At 36.0% G+C, this 14,701-nt stretch overlaps 3 protein-coding genes across 3 annotated transcripts; 2 read left to right on the top strand and 1 right to left on the bottom strand.

The window, feature by feature from the left end:
* On the top strand, positions 8,852–9,722 carry LOC104770821. The gene is made up of 3 exons (XM_010495275.2): positions 8,852–8,972; positions 9,280–9,320; positions 9,421–9,722. The coding sequence occupies exons 1-3, from the start codon at positions 8,915–8,917 to the stop codon at positions 9,550–9,552; spliced, it is 231 nt and encodes a 76-aa protein (XP_010493577.1). The 5' UTR covers positions 8,852–8,914; the 3' UTR covers positions 9,553–9,722.
* Positions 9,789–11,692, bottom strand: LOC104770820 (protein PLASTID TRANSCRIPTIONALLY ACTIVE 7). Its single transcript, XM_010495274.2, has 4 exons — positions 11,624–11,692; positions 11,459–11,506; positions 11,313–11,372; positions 9,789–10,286 (listed from the first exon to the last, which is right to left on the bottom strand). Exons 1-4 carry the CDS (start codon positions 11,660–11,662, stop codon positions 9,951–9,953), a joined length of 483 nt encoding a protein of 160 aa, XP_010493576.1. The 5' UTR covers positions 11,663–11,692; the 3' UTR covers positions 9,789–9,950.
* Positions 12,032–12,512, top strand: LOC109131351. Its single transcript, XM_019242232.1, has one exon. It carries the CDS (start codon positions 12,044–12,046, stop codon positions 12,296–12,298), a length of 255 nt encoding a protein of 84 aa, XP_019097777.1. The 5' UTR covers positions 12,032–12,043; the 3' UTR covers positions 12,299–12,512.

Genomic DNA, 14,701 nt, shown 5'->3' with positions numbered 1-14,701 from the left:
TGAAGATGAAGCTGGTGATCCTAGTATCTTTTTTGCTCCTTCTCCCGATGTTTTCCTCAGGTAACTTTATGGTTAGAAACACATTCGATAGATTGTTTTACTGTTTTTCGAGGTCGTGGAGACTTTGCATCTTGACAACGTCAACCACGAGGTATTTTATTAACAACCACGGGTATACAATCTGGATTAGGATTATCAATACGCATCGAATTTTTTAATAAATATATATCATTACTTAATTTGTTTGATTTAGAAAATGGTTAAGAAGGAGGTGGTTATGAATGGAAAAATAATCGATCTTGAGATAGACTACGCTGGTCCACAGCTAAGACCATCTGATCCATCCGATCCTTCGAAAAATCAAGTACGTGCCTATAAATATGATGACAAAAACATATAGCTAAACTAGTCCATTACAAAATAAAAAGTATTAAGATGAATGAATTCTGTTACCTTGAACGAAAATTATTATTAAATTTTCCAAGAAAATGTATATGATAACAAATGCCGTCTACGTACTTTATTAAATAATATTTTCATTTTTTAATAGTATATAATTTTTGATGGTAAAAACAATGAGAGTTTGATTTTTTAAGGGAAAAATGTTTGTCAACTATTTGAAGTATACGCCAACACATAACCATACATATAAACAATATAAATATCTTGTTAACTACGTCAACTATTGTCATTACATAAAGACATTCATAAACAAACATAGGTTATGTATACAACATCATAAACATTCAACTCCGGTGATTGGTTAGCCAGAATCTAGCGTTGACCAGTGTTGACCGTCGTTGACCAANAAATTTTTTTTTTTTTTTTTTTTCTTTTTTTTTTTGTTTTCATGTATTTTTGATAAATAAATTAAAAGATAAATGATTTGTATAATTTACAACAAAAGTGATACAACAAACAAATACAAGACAATTATATACCCAAAGAAAAAAAAAATTTGACAAACAAAATTTATGGTTTATCTAGTAACTAATTTTGTTAATACAGAAAATATACCAAAAATAATATAATAAAACTATACCACCAAAATTTTATGTGTAGCAGATTTCTTCATAAAACTATAACAAATATATACCTTTTCCTTTCAAAAATCATTTTTTATTTTGTATTTTCAAAGGTGGGAATTTTTTTTTTTTACTTATAAGATTATGTAATTTGAAATATATCCAAGACATTGCCAACTATTTTTTTTTTTAATAAGAAAAAGAAAGGAAGAAAATAATGAAAATTCTATTTATTTACATGAAAGACATATATCTAGAAGATAATTAAAAAAACAAAAGTTGATTTTGTAAAATCAAAGGTTGGTCTTGTAAAATCAAAGAAATAGTTGGCAGTGCCTTGGATATATTTCAAATGACATAATCTTATAAATGAGTAATAAGAAAAAAAAATATTAAAAATCTCCACCTTTGAAAATACAAAACAAAAAATGATGGTTAAAAGGAAAAGGTATGTATTTGTTATAGTTTTATGAAAAAATCTCCTAGACATAAACTTTTGTTCTATAACTTTTTGTTGTTATATTTTGTTTTTGTAAATTATACAAATCATTTTTTTTTAATATTTTTTTATCAAAAATACATGAAAAAATATTATTATTTTTAGGAAAAAAGAATATATATATTTTTTTGAAATTTTTTTTCTGGTCAACGCCGGTCAACACTGTTCAACGCCGGTTAACACTGGTCAACGCCGGATTCCGGCCAACTAACCACCAGAGTTGAATGTTTATGATGTTGTACACATAACCTATATTTATTTATGGATGTCCTTATGTGGATAATAGTTGACGTAGTTAACAAAACATTTATATTGTTTGTATGTGTGGCTATATGTTAGCGTATATTTCAAATAGTGACGTATACTTCAAGTAGCGGACAAACATTTTTCCTTTTTTAAAAGGTAGATGAGGTTGTGACAAAGGAACCACCGGTGTATATCAAAGACGACTATAAGGATCCGGCTCTACTTCCAGCTATACGACATTCGTGCCATACCTACCTCATCGTCGTCCTCCTCCTCACCATAAATCGGTACACAATTAATTTTAGTGAACAAATTGTTGTCATAATGTCATTAGACGTTCTGTCTTATAAGTAATGTAGTAATTTTAAGTTTTTTTTTTTTTCTTCTTTTTTCATTATAACCCTTCAAGAGAAGTTTAATACAATAGGAGTCAAGATAAAAATAAGCTCAAAAAGTGCAACACATGATCAAAGACTGGAGCTACTAATAGGCATTACGGAGGTTGGAAATGGGTAAACCATAGACCAAGATGAGTGTCCTGAGTCGAAATCGTTAAGGGTTGAGCAGCTCTTGAGGTCCGATCCAGCGACAACAGCTTTCGACGAAATGTTAGCTGGATTTCCCTCTGCAGTTGGAGCTCTGTTCGAGAGGAAGTGGTATGAATTCTTGAGTTGCGTTCTCGCCAAATATAATAGATAAGGGCTTGGAAAACCAATTTGCAGATTGAATTGAGTCTCCTGTTTGTGGTGGGGGACTTAATCCAATTGAGGACTCCATCAAAGGTTATTGTTGTTGATGTGTGCAAGGAGGAGAAGAGTGCCGTCCAAAGATTCCTGGAATAAGGACATTGAAAGAATATGTGATCCCTTGTTTCCATACCTGTCAAACAGAGAAGACAATAAGGAGGAACGGGTAAGCTCCAGCGAATTAGTCTGTCTCTCGTTGTAAGGCGGTCCTGAACAGTAAGCCAAGTCATAAAAGCCATCTTTGGGATTCTTTCCTTAAACCAAACTTGCGAAGACCAGGGAACTGAAGGTCCAGGAGGATGAAGGTGCTTCCAGGTTCTCATTGAGGAGAAGGTACCATTCGATTGATCTTGGGAGAGTTTCCAATGGTAAGTATCACAGCCAGCAGCTGGATCAGGAGGAGTATGGTCGTGTAAGCAGGCTCTAAGTAGCTGGATAATAGGATGTCGTCCTCTTGGCAAGGACCATTCCCCATTTGAAGCTGCTTGGCTAACTCGAGCAAGGAGAGTGATTCCGGATACCCGCGATCCTGAGTCACCAAGGATGTCAATGAGAGGTCCAAGACCAGTCCAGTTGTCGTGCCAGAAGAGGCAATCATTACCCGAGAAGACACTGCAGTGGATGAAAGGTCTTGCAAGAGGTCTTAGTTTACACAAACGTCGCCCTATCCAACTTCCAGAATTTCGAAAATCAACATCCCAGAAGCATTTATCCCTTATAAGCTTATGATGAACCCAGGAAACCCAAAGAGAACCAGCCTGAGAGTAGAGTAGCCATATCAACTTGAGCCCGAAGATCTTATTCCAATCAACTAGCCTTTTAAGTCCTAGCCCCCCAGCAGACTTTGGACTACAAACCGTTTCCCAAGCGACCTTTGCTCCCCGAGCTGTGTCCGCAGTACCATTCCACAAAAATGCACCACAGATTTGCTCGAGCTTAGTCATGCAAGCATTAGGTAGCAAGAATATCGAAGCCCAGAAGTTTATTGTGCTATTGATTACTGATTGAAGTAACTGAAGCCTGCCAGCGAAGGATAGATGTCTGTTTGTCCAGGAGTTTATCCTACTTTTCACCTTGTCTAGAAGCGGCTGATAATCAGAAGGAGAAAGCTTACGAGTGATGAGAGGAACTCCCAAATAACGCATTGGCAACGAGCCATGAGAAAGGCTATGACGATTTGCAATTTGACTGAGAGTGTCACTGTTATTTCCATCCAAGAACAAGCAGGTTTTCTGTAAGTTGATACCCAGTCCTGAAGCTGATTTAAACTGAGAAATGATATTCAGAATTTCAACCAGGGATTCTTCACTTCCATCAAAAAATACTAGTATGTCATCTGCGAAGCTAAGATGGGTGATAAGAGGAGTGACACCAAGAGGATGAAGTTGAAATCTTCCCGAGTTGGCCGCTTTGTCTAGTTGTTTTGACAATATATCCATGACAAGCGTAAACAAAGGTGCCGAGATAGAGTCACCTTGCCTTAAACCTTTTCTCCCGGGAAAGTAGCCAATCAACTCCCCATTGAAGCTTACCGAGTAAGAAGGAGAGGTGTAGCAGGCCTTCAACCAGTTAATAAAAATCGGAGGGAGATTATAAGCCGACAGGATATTGGTGAGGAAACCCCAATCCACATTGTCAAAAGCCTTAGTCAGGTCTATTTGAAGGCAGCCTCTAGTCACAGGGCCTTCTTTGTTGAAATCCGCTACAAGCTCAGTTGCGAGGGATTTCTTTGGACTGCCTGACTGGTGATTAACTTTAGACGCTTGGCAAGAATACGAGAGATGATCTTGTAGATGGTAGAGCAGCAAGATATGGGCCTGAAATCGGAAAGCTTCTCTGCAGAGACTGTCATAGGGATTAGAGCAAGTATTGTGGCATTGATCTGTTTCAAAAGCTTTCCAGTCCTGAAAAACTCCAGAACAGCCTCAATAAAAGTGGGACCAACGAGAGCCAATGAGTCAATGAAGAAATTTACTGTGAAACCATCGGGACCCGGTGCTTTATTCCTTGGAAGTGAAAAAAAGGGTGGAGGTGATTAGCTCAGGGGTAGGGATAATGGTTAGTGAGGCTGAGAGTTCTTCAGAGCATCTGAAAGAGTGCAGCTCACTAATCATATCCACTGAAAGGGAAACTACTGAAGGATTTGATTTTACCAGCAAGCCTTGATAATAGTCCAATATCATTGACTTTAGAGCCTCCTTGTCTGAAAGGCGAGCTCCATTAACATCGATGAGGGATCTAATTAAGTTTCTCGCTTGACGATCCTTCACCGAGTTATGAAAAAAACGAGTATTTGAGTCTCCTTCAGTGCACCAACGAACCCTTGACTTCTCCCGAAGGAATGTCTCCTCTGCTGTAGACATAACTAGCCAGTGGCTACGAGCCAGTCTTTCTTCCTCAAACAGTGATTGACTTGGGGTGCTTAGTAACTGATTTTGGATAGACGTCAAAGCTTCCAAGGCTTCCGATGACCTAGCCTGTATATTGCTGAAGTGAGTTCGATTTAAGAGTTTGCAAGCCATCTTAACAACTTTGAGCTTCTGGCATATGGAGAACATATGATTTCCATGCAGGATTGGCGAGTTCCACGCTTCCTCAACAAGTCTTGGGAAGTCTGGATGAGTAGCAAAGAAAGAGTAGTACTTGAAGGGGACCTTCCTCCTTTCCTCTGCTTGTGAAGTCTTAACTAAGATAGGAGAATGGTCTGAGCCTCATGGAGCGTCAAAGAGTGCATTAGAGTTGGGGAAAGCTGTCAGCCACAGTTCATTAACAAGGACTCGATCGAGCTTCCTAGTGATGGGATTGAGATGCTGACTGTTGAACCAGGTGTGTTCCGCACCCCTACTAGCCAGCTCCAGAAATTCACAACTGTCAATGCATTGCTGGAATTCAGCCATACCTTGGATTGGAAGAGGGTAAGGAAGGAGAGAATAATGCTCATCTGCTCTGAGAATCTGATTGAAATCCCCCAGAGTCATCCAAGGGTGGTTTCGTTGAAGAGTGTAGCTGTTAAGTTCCTGCAGAGACTGCCATAGCTCCCTTCTCGCTATCATACAATTGCGAGCATAAACAAAGGTTGCAGAAAAAGATAGGTTGGTAGATGTATCAAAAACTCCACAAGAGATGAGCTGATCAGTTTTCTTGTAAATGATTATGTTGACAACAGGGTCCCAAACTAGCCAAATTCTACCATTCTGAGCGGAAGAGCAGTAATTGTAGTCATAACACCAACCAGGAAAGGTGCGATTCAAGATAGTAGCCGAGTTCTCCACTTGAACATGTGTTTCCAAAATTCCTCCTATAATAGGTCTAGAAGCTTGAACCCATCTCTTGAGTTCTACTTACCAGAGGGAAGTATTCAATCCCCTAATATTATAACAAAAGATCTTCGTCATCATCAAAAAGGTGGGCAAAAGGCTGAAAGCAAAGCTTTCAAGCATGATGAAGGTGGGAAGCCCCTGGACAGAGAGGCGTCCTCTGGCAGTCTTAGATGGCTTAGCACTTGTGTTTTTAGGAAATGTGGGATTGACAACAATTTTAGGTTGATCTACTGATGCCCTGTTGGGAGCAGGGTCTGAAGACGCCTGAGCCTTGTCCTGCTTCAAAACTAACACTTCATCAGGAATCCTGACTGGTGAACTTGAACCTTGAGTTTTTATGGTGCCTACATACGAGCCCTTTGGAGATTTAGCTCGACGCTGAACAAGCTGCCAATCATTCGGAGAGTCCGCTGATGGGGAGTCCAGGTATTTATGAGTGGCAGTTAGAGGGGGAGGGGGTAAAACGGAAGCAGCTGAAGTCGATGGGATACTAGGAGTGGTTTCTGGCAATTTCTTTGCTGAAGGATCATCTACCGGAGTGTCAGGAATAGGGATACCAGCAACGAGATGCCCTTTAACTTGCCATATTGACTGAGCTCCTTTTTTGACAGGAGGAGGAAATTGAGCTGAGGGTATGTCAGCTGGGGCTGCAATCTTATCCTTCGCTGGAGCTACAGGGCATCTGTGGTAGAGATGACCATATTCTCCACAGTAATCGCATTTAGGCGGTAAGCGAGGATACTCAACCCATACTCTTAACTCGTTACCATCGTCATCCTCAACTAGAACAGACTGGGGGAATGGCTTACTGAGAAGAACCTCAACCTTTATTCTTGTATCAGTAGCTAATGGTGGGAGCTGATGTTTCTCTGTGTGGAGTGGTTCACCAATACTAGAGGCTATGGTGCTGAGTCCCGGGAGCGAGTATAACTGAGGGGGCACATTCTTTAGTATAACTCATATTGGAAGTGATACAAGTTTGAGAGGAGTGAGGGTAGCTGTTGGTGACCAGGGAGTTACCGTGAATAGACAATTGCCTGCTTGCCAGCATCCCACCTCAAGAACTCATTTGCGAGTGAGCTCCGAAGGGATGTAGATGAGTACCAAACCATTAGGGAGACTTCTAATGCTTATCCTGCCATTATTGCCCCAAATTGGATTGAGATCTACAAAGATTTTTCCAGGAGGAGGAGGATTACCATGAAAGTGAGCGACCAAATGATCCTTCCATGTCTCTGTCGATTTTAGGATAACTGATGCTGGAGCACGAACCCGAGGTGTACCATCCTCGGTAAATCTGGGTTTAGCTACTTTTTTGAGATTTCGGAGACTCGGATTGAAACGCTCAGCCCAGGGGAGCTTTGTGTCTGCAATAACCGGCGATACATCTTCTTGAGGCAGCAAGATAGGTAGATTAGAGCCTGATTCTACCGTATCCGCAGGAAGAGGAGCTGTTCCTACGGGAAGAGACGGGAGAGGAAGAGTAGATGAATCAATAGTCTGAACGGGAGGTGGATCGGGAGGGGGAGGGATCGAGACCGCTGTAGCCATGGGAGAAATGAAAGAGGAGGGAGAAAGAAGAAGATTCTCGACGGCGGCGTGAGGCCTCACCGTCGGTCGTAGATCTGAGATTTCGCCTTTTTAATCGCCCTTTTTCAGAGAGAGAAAAAAGTCAGCACTTGCAAACAACACTCGCCCTTTCATTTTTAGTTTCTAACTAAATAAAAGTATTTTATTTTTCTAACTAAATAAAAGTATTTTATTTTTCTTGGCTCGAAAAACATACTTAAAAAAAGATGAGTTGCATTGATTTAGAGATCTTATTACAACCAGCTTATGTATTTCACTTTACTACAATCTATGTGTAGTACTCCAACAAATAGCCAGGACCAGGTTTATAAGGATCAGCTTCTACATAACTACATAAGCCTCAGGGGGATCAAACCCCGAGATCGTTCACACGGTTACTCAGGACGTGAAAGATGGCTTTTTTGGAACCTCCGTATTCGTCTCTGTTCTTTTCCACGTACTCTGTCCCTTCAGCTGCTACGCCGTTGACAAATTCAAAGCGATTGTCTTCCCTCAAAGGAAGCGGCTCTATGTCCATTGTGATTACCTTCCCAACTTCTCTTATATTCCTTACTTGCTCTTCCACTAATAGAACTCTTTGCATTTTGTAACGCAACATGTCATCCTTCTTTCGTCTACAGACAAAACTAGATATCGGATCGGATTACAATCTACACACATGTTCAGAGCCGTTGCTAACTTTTTGGAGGCCACAATCAAAGGAAAAAAATGGGCTGAAAATAAAAGAAAATAAGCTTGTACGGGGGTTCGAACTCATGATTGGTGAGACACATTAGCACTCCTAACGCCACTAGACCTTCATCGGGAAAAGAATGTGTTTGCACTCCTAACTCTTTTCCCGACGTTAGGAGTGCTAATGTGTGATTCAGATATAGAATAGCTTCAAAATACAACAGAATGTGTGATTAAATATATGATAGTTTCTATTTCCATATTGATTACTGTTATTTATTTAGTTGGAATGAAATGTGAAATATTCAAGAAACAAAATATGTAGTAATGCTAGTTTTGAAAATTTTTTAGGGATTAATGTTGTAAATAAATTTTTAAATAAACAAAAGTAAAAAGGCATAATACAAAATATATTTCAAAAATGTTAATATAGATTTTTGAAGCAAAAAAAAAAAAAACCTACTACTACTACAAAAAAAAAATTACAGATAATTTAATTTCTTAACAATTTTTTTTTTTTTGATATAATCTTTTAACAAGTTCCAAAAAAGGAAAGAATTGATTGTACTATACGTATTCAATTTGACTAATTATTATGGGATTCATCATTCTTAAATTTTTCAAACTAATAGAACACTTGTATTAAAGTTGTTGATCCGTTACCTTGATATCTATAGTTGACTCTACTTTCTATTTATCTATATATATATATATGTCTACATGCATATGTCTTCTAAGTTCTAAGCCAAAAGAATTATAAACTCGAATCATTCACATATCACCAAACACAGAAAAATTAGAAAATATTTCTAAAAGATGAAGCTGGTTATGATTCTTGTAGCCTTCTTGCTCGTTCCCCCGATGTTCTCTTCAGGTACTGAACATTTAAACACTGTTCTAACTTATGGTTTACTTCGTGGCTCCAATATACAAACTAAGCCTTAAAAGTACTTATAAAATCTAGATTGTAGAAACGTAAATTAACTAGCTGAGTCATGTTTTTACGATCTGTTTCCTTTGCAAATAAGTAAAGTAACCTATTACTGTTTGTCGAATTAACTAAGCATAGATAAAATTAGAGTGTAACTATAATACTATTGTAGATTGGTTTTTTCAAGGAGTTCAAAAATATATATATTGATGATATAAATGTTTTGTGTATATGCTTCGTATTTTCTTAGGGATCGTTGAGACTTCGTATCTTAACAACGTCAACGATGAGGTATCAACAACAACGATTTTTAAAGTGTTATATATTGATTACAAATATGCACATCGAAACTAAACAATATATATACTACTTAAATTTGTTGTTTTAAAAGGTTAAAGAGGAGATGGTGATGAATAGAAGAAGAGTCGATCTTGAGATGGATTACACTGGTCCGCATCCAAGGCCGCCCACACCTCCAAAAGAGCAAAAAAGAGTTCAACTCAGAAACTCATACAAACCATAAAACTCATAATTATTGACTGTCACAGTGTATTTACTACCAGTTATTTGACATTTATTAGATAGAGTTTAAACCAATAAAAAAATGACTGGCCGGATCAAATGGTCATAAGTCATAACATATTAAATACACATGAAGTATGCATAGAGAGTTCTGATTACAAGTTTACAACACAACTGTTGCATTGAAATTTAGTAGTATATGATTTTGATTTAAAAAGACATAAACGCCAGAACAAATTAAACAGATTTAAAGATTTTGTTCTACCAATATTAACTACAAAACAATAAAGCTGTGAATGCATAGAGATTTGGTTTTGGTAATACAACAACAAAGCTGTGAGAATATATATATATATATATATATATATATATATATATATATATATATATATTGGTATCTTATGTGTAGTACTCCAACAAATAGCCAGGACCGGGTTTGTAAGGATCAGCTTCTACATAAGCCTCAGGGCGATCAAACCCGAGATCGTTCACACGATTACTCAGAACATGAAAGATGGCCTTTTTGGAACCTCCGTATTCGTCTCTGTTCTTTTCCACGTACTCTGTCGCTTCAGCTGCTACGCTGTTGACAAATTCAAACCGATTGTCTTCCCTCAAAAGAAGCTGCTCTATGTCCATTGTCATTACCTTGCCAACTTCTCTTATCTTCCTTACTTGCTCTTCGACAAACGGAACTCTTTGCATTTTGTAACGCAACATATCATCCTTCTTCGTCTACAGACAAAAAAAACAGCAGAACGACATAGGAGAGGTTGTTAGTTTATGAAGCAATCGATGGCTGTTTTAACACAACTTGCAAAACATACACACTAGTTTGACATCTGACCTTAAAATTAAGGGATTGGACAATGTATATCCTTTTGAGTCATATGGTCAATGCAAAATAAAAGGTTTGAGGAAGTAAGAATCTAGACAATGGTTTAAGAAACTTTGGAGCTACACATATAACAAAGACAATGCACTGTTCTGGCTATGGAGTAGTTGTGAATACTCAAAACCAACCGTCAAGACCTTAATACGATCAAACAACAAACACAGATAGTTCACAAGATGTACAATAAGAACAATGATAGAAATGGTCCCTCTTCAAAGCTAAAGAGATGTGTTATGTCTAACACATGAACAAGTAACCAAAGAGATAAACTCTGTTTTGTCAAATTTCAAGTCTACCCATTCATTAGATGCTAAGGCCTATAAATACAAGAAGGAGACAATATCTAAATCAAACACGATCCTACATGACGTGAAATGGAAACATGGGAATAAGGTTCCTATATCTAAGGAAAGACTAGGTCTTAACTAATTTGAACACATGAAAGAGTTCTTCCTATCTTCATAACCGAGTCTCTCCGGTTTTATAAGTGTGTTGTTGTGGGTTGGTTCGCATCAAACAAAGATCCAGAGTGTTTTTACAACGATGTCCTAAAAACTGAGATAAAGACAATCTCCATCTCCTTCTATGCATTATATCGATTACACTAAGACCACTGTGACTTAAATAAAGACTAACTAGTAGTAAGAAAGCCTTGTTGTTTTCTAAAATTCATATACAAGTTTACACAGAAATGAGCAAAAGTTCATCCTCAGTGTGTAAAAACCTAAATTGGAGTCAAGAGGACAATGCTTTCTTCTGTGGTCTCTAAGCAAAGCTAAACCCTAATCTTGATTCCTGATTCCAATTTAGGTCATTTACATTTGAACTGTGGAAACTGAGCGAAATCTCTCAGAGATTCATCTTACCAATGTTCTCCTCCGCCAAACACGGCGCCCGTTATCATCTCTTCGAATCCCACAAGAGACCTGAAAACGAAATTAACCAGATTCACACTCAATATCTACCAGAATCAACTCCGAAAACATCGTATAGATATCAAAACCATACGAACCTGAGACTGAAATGTGCAGCGCAAGTTCACGCTTCTCGTATCAGCAATCTGAATAATACAAAAAAAATCGAATATATATGAGAAAATCAATCCCATCGAACAATCAAAGGATGATGCTATGTTGTTTGATAGATTACGCGAGAAGCAATTAGGGATTTTATTTACAGATAAAATCGAAGAGCAGGTGAAGGAAGACGAAGCCATGGTTTCACCACTGTACAGTAGAATAGATAGAACCGGAACCTGTTTTTATATCTAGCCTAGGACTCCGGTTCGGTTTAATAGTTTATCTTTGATCGGTTCTTTTTTGAACAAAATTATCCCTAACCGAACCGGATATAAAATGTGGAACGGTTCTTTTCTTCTGATATCATAAAATTTTAACTTAAAACACACTACAAAACAAATTAATAATTTACTTGGTTGAAATCTTAGAAGAATTCACTCTAATTAATAATAGTAGTTAGTGGGAACCCTCTATTTGTGACATAAACGACATTACACGATGGAACCTCACATTATAGTTAGTTGAATGAGCAAAGAAATTTAACTATATCTCGATCATCACCGGATTTAAGAAAAAAAATGGCATCTAGCATTAATCTCTTAAGATGTTGTATTCTGCTAGCTATAATCATGATGGGGCATGCTCAAACAGACCGGAATCTTGTTGATGAGGATAATGCTGCAGCAGCATCCTTTTATATACCATCGATTGCATCTAGAAGTCATCCTTTTTCTCACCACCGTTCACTTGGTGCTGAGCATTACGAGAGATCATCGCCTCCTCCACCACCTAAAAAATCCTCAGAAGTCGAACCCCTTACTACCGGTACCTAGACCATATTGAGTGATGGTGAGCATCGGTCGAAGAAGGAAGACTCGTAAGTTTGTTTGTTTTGTTTTGTTTTTTTTCTTTGGGACAAAAAAAAAAAAGACTCGTAATCAAGTTGATGTCATGTCTGGGAAGAGCAATGGTTTGTGTTTTTAAGATCTACGCTATTTTTGAAGGCTTTGATTTGATTTTGTTTTCGGAAGTTATATCGTGAATAAGACGAGGAAAATAATATCTCTCTTCTTCTTTATTTATTGTTTTTACTATATACATATCTGATATCTCTATTTTAGCGTTACACGTACGGAATCAAATATTCAATTATGTGTATGTTGTAATACATTATAGTCTTGGTTTTTGGATTTGGTTTTAGTCACGATTATGTGTTTGTTGTAGTGATATAATTTGAAGAAAAGAAAAACTTGGGTATAGTAAATTTGTGAAAAACAGAACGAATATCTAATAGTATTGTGTGTATCTGTTATTTTTTATTTTTATGTGTACTTGTGTAGCCTCTCTCGGGTACGGTTTAAATATAAAATATCCCTAACTGAACCAAACATCAAACTATCATGTGGAATGGTTCTTTTTGTTCTTCATCAATATTGGAGAATGAATATTTGTGTTCTATTGTTCCCCATTCGATGTGGAGGAGGAATGATATGTAATAAAAATTATTTTTCGTGGTAAAAAAGTTGGAGGATAAAGAGAATTGTCACAATTAAAAGAAATTAAAGATGGAACCTCACAAATTCTTTTGTGAATATAAAGAAAACAATATCTTGAATATGACATGAGCAAAATCGTTGTCTCTATATAATGCACATTTCGCTAATTGTACACAATGTCATAAGCCATCTCAGTTACTTGAAGTGTCTCAAAAAGTTCTAGCATCATCTTCAACTCTCCATTAGCACATCGTGCATTGAGGAAAATACAATTGGGTTGGTTGTCCAGGACTATACTATAGGAGATCATTTCAGCATAGATCTCTCTTGCTTTGACTACTATTTCTCTCTACTATTTTAGAATAGAAGATTAATTTATTTGGTGTAAATATAAAAGATATATTAGAAATTTATATAACTTTATTAACATAGACTTTTTTTTGTTTTACTAAATGCTTTTGTAAAGAAAATAATTATTAATTTTTTGGTAGATGAAGAAGTTATTGGCAAAGGTTTCAGTGTCACTGAGTTTCAAAAATTTTACATCTAAAAAAATTAATGGTCAAGTTAATGTTTGCGATAAACCTATTACTATTTTTTTTCTTTTAATTTTTACCATATGATGTCTCTTAAAAGGGGTGTTTATGTGTAGAATTTTTGTGAGACAAAACACTATATTTTTTAATTAGATCATTGTATTACTTACTTTTATTTTTAGTGACAATAAATGGTATTGTTTCAAGTTATGTAATGTAGTATTTGTATCTGGTACTTTAATAAAACAAAAACGTCGGACTTGTAGGGTTGTCGCAATGCATCATGAGTTGGGCCACGATCTTGGAGCTCATTTACGGTGTAGGGGACTCTTCAAACAACTTAAGTCTGTTAAGTGCATGCGCTATGTCAAAAAAAATTGAATCGTTGATTTAACAATATAATGTTCCAAATTTAATGGCTAGTGTAGGATGATATATACTCTATCCTTTCAAATAGGTTGATTCACTCAACAATTATTATTACTAAAAAATACAAGGAAAATAATCTAAACATTAGTAATCAACTTTAATAAAATGAATAAAATCCAAAGATTGAAAAAGCTTATTTATCCTTGCAATTAACACCAAAATGTAAATTAAATGTATTTTTGGTAATTTATAAGCTGACTAAACAATTTTAAACTTGCCATGTTTTTTTATGTTCTCTTTTTCACTTCTCATTCATATGATTCAAGTAAACAATTCTACTAGTGCAAACGTTGAACATGAATTTACACTATTATTTATTAGTATTTTATTGTATATAATATATACAATAAAACTTCTATAAATAAATACTCGATAAATTAATAATTACTGTAATTTAACAAATTTCTCCGGTCTCAATTTGGATTACCTAATATTATGATTATATAATACGATAATACTTTTTTTGAAAATCATTTATAATATATATGGTCTCATAATTACTACTTATATAAAATTATCAATATATATATTATAAAGAACATTTATTGAAATGTGACTCTTTTGTTTGTTGTTGTTTCTTTAAACTACATTAAGTTGTAGTTGGAATTCATTTATAGTATTTTTACGGTAACAAATTTTTTTGATGTTTTCTTCAACACATCATACAGTAAATGTTAATTTCCTTGTAATTAATTATAGAAAAGTATTGATTATAACGACTGAATATTATATTAAATATATATATATATATATATATATATATATATATATATAT

The sequence above is a fragment of the Camelina sativa genome, chromosome 20 (assembly GCF_000633955.1).
Source record: "Camelina sativa cultivar DH55 chromosome 20, Cs, whole genome shotgun sequence".
Lineage (NCBI taxonomy): Eukaryota > Viridiplantae > Streptophyta > Magnoliopsida > Brassicales > Brassicaceae > Camelina > Camelina sativa.
Note: the sequence above shows the minus strand (reverse complement) of the source record. Positions and strands in the feature narration are given on the sequence as shown.

Coding starts and splice junctions, on each gene's coding strand:
- LOC104770821 (XM_010495275.2), top strand. CDS start 8,915: ATGAAGCTGGTTATGATTCTTGTAGCCTTCTTGCTCGTTCCCCCGATG. Junction 8,973..9,279: donor TCCCCCGATGTTCTCTTCAG/GTACTGAACATT, acceptor GTATTTTCTTAG/GGATCGTTGAGACTTCGTAT. Junction 9,321..9,420: donor TTAACAACGTCAACGATGAG/GTATCAACAACA, acceptor TTGTTTTAAAAG/GTTAAAGAGGAGATGGTGAT.
- LOC104770820 (XM_010495274.2), bottom strand. CDS start 11,662: ATGGCTTCGTCTTCCTTCACCTGCTCTTCGATTTTATCT. Junction 11,507..11,623: donor CCTGCTCTTCGATTTTATCT/GTAAATAAAATC, acceptor TGTATTATTCAG/ATTGCTGATACGAGAAGCGT. Junction 10,287..11,312: donor TTTGGCGGAGGAGAACATTG/GTAAGATGAATC, acceptor TTTTGTCTGTAG/ACGAAGAAGGATGATATGTT.
- LOC109131351 (XM_019242232.1), top strand. CDS start 12,044: ATGGCATCTAGCATTAATCTCTTAAGATGTTGTATTCTGCTAGCTATA.